The sequence below is a fragment of the Oncorhynchus mykiss genome, chromosome 18, assembly GCF_013265735.2.
Source record: "Oncorhynchus mykiss isolate Arlee chromosome 18, USDA_OmykA_1.1, whole genome shotgun sequence".
NCBI classification, from domain to species: domain Eukaryota; kingdom Metazoa; phylum Chordata; class Actinopteri; order Salmoniformes; family Salmonidae; genus Oncorhynchus; species Oncorhynchus mykiss.
In genome coordinates this window covers 27214758-27220437 of record NC_048582.1, presented here as the reverse complement: position 1 = coordinate 27220437, position 5680 = coordinate 27214758, and the positions used below count along the sequence as shown (strand labels likewise).

General features: G+C 42.5%; 1 protein-coding gene across 1 annotated transcript; it reads left to right on the top strand.

The window, feature by feature from the left end:
* The first annotated feature begins 964 nt into the window (after nt 1-964).
* On the top strand, nt 965-5372 carry LOC110495936 (gap junction alpha-8 protein-like). Its single transcript, XM_021571469.2, has 2 exons — nt 965-1115; nt 1540-5372. Exon 2 carries the CDS (start codon nt 1555-1557, stop codon nt 2701-2703), a length of 1149 nt encoding a protein of 382 aa, XP_021427144.1. The 5' UTR covers nt 965-1115; nt 1540-1554; the 3' UTR covers nt 2704-5372.
* Nucleotides 5373-5680: the final 308 nt, after the last annotated feature.

The window sequence follows — 5680 nt, the reverse complement described above, 5'->3', positions numbered from 1 at the left end:
TACACTATTATTACCCTCTTACTCCAAGCCGTACATTTTTTAAACAAAATTCTCCCGAGATATCTGTACATAGCTGCTGTAAAGTTCGTGGTTGTCTTTGAGGGACACTTTGAGCCGTTGAGTGTACGATATCTTGATGAACATCCATATACACAGAAGTAGTGGAAATGGTCGGAAGACAAATTGCAAATAAATAAACATTTGCAAATGAGTGGTAAGTCTTTTGTCTCTTTATAACGTTTGGTCTGCTTACAGTTTCCTGGGAACATCATAAGATAAACTGTTTAGACGGTAGAACAATATCGTTCTCATAGTACATGTTGCCCACATCTCAGTTTATATTTTCTATTAGTGTGGGTTACAGCTGACCAAACCAATGCCTGACCTTTTTGACTTTTTTACTAAAATCCAATAACAAAATTGGAAAAGCTTTATGCCTGGATGCTGTAAATAAAGTGTTACCAATTTTTATTTTGATGATGAGCAAACCAAAGTTTTTCGCTAAAATGTTAGATCATACATTCCTAGGCTTTTATAAAAGCCCACCGAAACAAGGATGACCTGACCTTACAATAAACGAAATGTAAACTTTCTCCAAAAAAATCACACACATGTTTACTGCTGATCACAGTACATTCCACATGAAATGTCTAATTCACCAATAAACAATCTACGTCAGTTGCTATATCTCTCAGTCTAACCAAGTCAGTAAACAGCTTTATTGTCGGCAGCTAGTTCATTAGGATGTGCCTTGCCTGTCCTCCTTTCCCTCCCTAATATAAAACCATTCGATGGGACACACCGCGTATATTGTACACTACATGAGTTGGTATCATTCCCAACTGCGGTGTCCCATACGTTCCCATTTGTGTTGGGTGATCCTATTGTCTTCTGCGTCACCACACGTCGCCCGACGAATAAAGCCTGTCTGGCTCCCAGCTTAAATATTGCAGCAAACTAAAAACCAACCATCAGACTCAATTCATTCACTTCTGCTCAGTGGTGCGACAAGGACTGGGGGCCTTAGGTGGGAAAGAGAGAGGAAAAAAAGTTCACTTCACACCATTGGGTGCCAAGAGAAGGGGAAACACAACTACACTGGAGCTCTCACTGTGGCAAGTTGCCCATTTGTTAACTTTCACCAATATTATATTCGTGTTTCGGGAATAATATAACCTGGCATTGATTATTTCTATAGAGTTTAGAGAGTTAAGGTGTTTATTGCTATGGTGTTTGTTGCAAAAATGTGCTTTTGGACTGTTGGTTTTAGTCATTTGGGGTGAGGCAACGAGGCATGCAGCGATTTTATGTTTGCTCTCTTTGGATTTGACAAAGAGTGAGCGAGTGGCTCATCATTGCTGTAGTTACAAAATGTTATTAGCCACAGTGTAGCTAGCTACAAAGAACATTTTGGATTGTTATATGGGGATCGAAAAATGACAAAAGAGAGTTGTGGATTCAACACAAGGATTCTTTGCAGTCTTTGTCGCCAGTTCGATTTATAACTTGCTTTTCTCTTCTCCAACCCTCAATATGTAGCGCTGATTGTTGATCATGGGTGACTGGAGCTTCTTGGGAAACATATTAGAGGAAGTAAATGAACACTCGACAGTGATTGGGAGGGTGTGGCTCACAGTGCTCTTCATCTTCCGGATCCTCATCCTGGGCACAGCCGCTGAGTTTGTGTGGGGCGACGAGCAGTCGGATTACGTGTGCAACACCCAGCAGCCTGGTTGCGAGAACGTGTGCTACGACGAGGCTTTCCCCATCTCGCACATCCGTCTGTGGGTTCTCCAGATCATCTTTGTATCTACGCCCTCGCTGGTGTACGTTGGCCATGCTGTGCACTATGTCCACATGGAGGAGAAGCGCAAGGAGCGCGAGGAGGCCGAGCTGAACCGCCAGCAGGAGCTGAGTGAGGAGAGGCTGCCGCTAGCGCCTGACCAGGGTAGTGTGCGCACCACCAAAGAGACCAGCACCAAGGGTAGCAAGAAGTTCAGGCTGGAGGGCACCCTGCTGAGGACCTACATCTGCCACATCATCTTCAAGACGCTGTTCGAGGTGGGATTCGTGGTGGGCCAGTACTTCCTTTACGGCTTCCGCATCCTGCCGCTGTACCAGTGCAGCCGATGGCCCTGCCCCAACACCGTGGACTGCTTCGTGTCGCGCCCCACTGAGAAGACTGTCTTCATCATCTTCATGTTGGCCGTGGCATGCGTCTCGCTCTTCCTCAACTTCGTGGAGATCAGCCACCTGGGCCTGAAGAAGATCCGCTTCGTGTTCCGCAAGCCGCCACCCCAGACCCAGGGCGGTCAGGGCGGCGAAGGCCAGAGCCCAACCGGGGAAAAGAGCCTGCACTCCATGGCAGTGTCGTCCATCCAGAAGATCAAGGGCTACCGGCAGCTGGAAGAAGACAAGCCCGCATCGCACTTCTTCCCCTTGACAGAGGTGGGCATGGAGGCAGGCAGGCTGCCCGCAACTTACCAGGCGGGAAGTGAGAACGTCTCTAAAGTGTACGACGAGTCTTTGCCTTCCTACGTCCAGACCACTGGGGCGGAGGTGAGGGTCCTACCGGAAAGCGGCGAGGACGAGGGCTCCGCGGATCCCGACGTGGAGGCTACCGACACGATAGCAGACACCAGACCACTCAGCAGTTTAAGCAAAGCCAGCAGCAGGGCAAGGTCAGACGATTTGACAGTATGAAAGTGAAAGCAATGTGAAAAAGCATGGGAGCAAAGCCTCACAGAGCCTTAACTCTCGCTGTGAGGGAAGTTAACATCAGCTTGTTATTCGGGAAAAAAGAGTTTAAAATGCTGTGCAATGTGCAAGGAGCCTTTAGTTTTAAAAGAAAGATAAACTTGTATTTTATAAGACAGCATTTTTTGTACAGTTTTTATCAATCTATTTAAAAGCTAACAAAAATAAAAAAGGTCGTTTTCAGCAGGATTCCTATCGTACAGAGGAGGTTATTTAACAAAAACGTGCTGTTTTTTAATTCACATATTTTCTATCAAGAGTTTAACCAAAAACCAAACGCTTCCGATGTTTACATTTTTTGATTAGCCATTTAGCTTGATGTTAAATGTTATATTTCTATTGAACAAGTTGTTTTTTGCAATACTGTCAGGGTTGAGCGTGTGTATGTATTACAATCATTTCACATCTACTCACACATATACAACTCATTTATTTCACCTAATAGACCTACAGTATGTGTGCAAGTTGTATAATGTCCTTTAGATTTATTTATTTTATTTGTGAGGTGAAACATCACATTCTCATAGAATTGCCATCAAACATTTTTAAAAGAAAGGACCATTGGTTAAATGAAAATTGACATCAATCTTGGCATTTATGTTTTTAAATCCACAACATGTATCAAAAAGCCTTGATAAACATGTATTTTATTGATAACTATGGGAACCATGGAAACTACTGTGGGCAAAATACTTTCTTCCCTTCCTCTACACACAGCCGCCATGATGATAAAGATCTTGTCCCATCAGCACAAAGTATTGTTAAACAAGAGAGAATAAAAGAGCAAACTCATATTCACAAAACTGGCCTTCCTTGACAACGTTTGAAAGAAAACAACTTTTTGATTCCATCTCATGAAATGTGACAACCAATGAGCAGTGTAGCCAAAGTGCTCAGTTCGCAATGTACATTTCAAAACTGGAATTAAATGTCAAACTAAGGGCCTCGCAATAAATTCATTTACACAGTGGTCAACACGCTAACGTCTATCACGTTGGTCAGATTTCGACACAGATCAACCAAGAGCCATATTGTCAGGCAATATGACATCTTGCTTTACCGATGTTCATATGTACAAATATACGATGAAGAGGTATTCCTTTAAATTGTATTGGTTATCTAGTTGATTCATTTGTGTTACAAATGAAGACTATACATATCAGAAACCCATTGACACTAATTCTGCTAACTGGACAGTGACAGAACATAAACGCTGAAGTGAAACAATTTACGGGCCTTCAAATCAAACTTGGTTTTGAAATACGGGAATCTGGAAGTGCCTGAAGGATATACTTTCTGATACTTGTCTTCAGTCTGTATGAGCCCTTCCATATTGTGACGTTGAAACATCATATTGTGAAATTGAAAGTTGAACTGTGTGTCTAAATAGAATGTCTGTAATGTTTTGATGAGCGCCAATTGATTCCATGTTAACGGTCGCTTTTATTTCTATTTTCATTATTTTACAAAAAAATGCTATTTAAAATGGCGTAGTGGTTAAGGCATTGTTGCCCTGGGAACTGCTCTACTGTTGTTCATTTGAATTAAATCCCAATTCTATTTTAGGTTATTCAAACATACAGTTTAGAGAAATAGAATCCCCCCCCCCCCCCCCTATCTTCCTTCCTCTAAGTTTTGCATATCTGTTACCCATCACCCTACTTCAGAAAAACACCAGGGCGTGTTGATTAGGCAACAAACGGATAAAAACAGACAAACAGAAAGGGAGTACTGTAACTGGCTTGGTTTCGATTGCCATGGCAAAAACATTTTAAAACATGTACTGCTGTGTGTCCTAATGAACAAGACCCAGACCAGAGATCTGATGAACATTTCAATGGTGCTTTCATTCCAACCAAGTCCTGCCATTTTGCCAGAGGCCGAATGATTCAGCAATCAGTATCGCCATCAACACATTGCAACAAATAATGAGAGGCGTTTAGCACAATCACCAGTCAGAGGAGGTAAAGCAAATGTTTCTGAGTGTTGATATGATTAGGAAAGTAATGCTTCAGCAGAGGGGGAACATTGAGCCTTGTTCAGCCAACAAATGCAAACCATCTCAGTATAGTGCAGTGGTCCATCAAACCCCTGTCCTAGACAAGATGCTACAAGCTGCAAGGTTATCAACTTAGCCCAAACCTCAGTTCTGTACGTAATGTGAATGGGGCAGACATTCACTTCCTAGGGCTGCTCCAGATGGGGTGCTGTTCACTTGGATTAAATCTCATTTAAAAATGAAATCCAAAAGAATTCATGACGTTGGCAAGGTATCCAGTTAAACATTTAGCCATGCTGAAAGTCATCGGCCTTGCTGACCTGCTCACCTGAATGTCAGCAGGGAATATCTGAGGAATATTAGTTTCTTATCAAGCTGTATACATTCCCAATAATCAAGAGACAGACGAGGGCCTCATGATTTCAAACCTCACCATAGGGTTAAGTGTCCTAGCAGTATCAAAGTCAGTCTTTTACTGTTTTTACGATCAAAATAAGTATTCTTAGTAAAAAGAAAATAAACGTTTTACTAACTTGTAGTCCTATCTGCTCATAGTTGTGTGCAAGTATCATCTTTTGAAACTGTGAACAAATCCAATAAAAGGTCAGGTGTGGTCAAGAGGTGCCGCCTCCTTGTCTTTTCTGCATCACACATACACACACACACACACACACACACACACACACACACACACACACACACAGACACAGACACAGACACAGACACACACACACACACACACACACACACACACACACACACACACACACACACACACACACACACACACACACACACACAGTATGTATTTTAATTAGCAAGTATAAAAGGCCATGACTTTCATCAATTTGTTGCCCGACAGGAGACAGGATGCTCTCAATTGTACATCTGTAAAAGTTTGTGATGGTTTTATGTGTAAAGCCA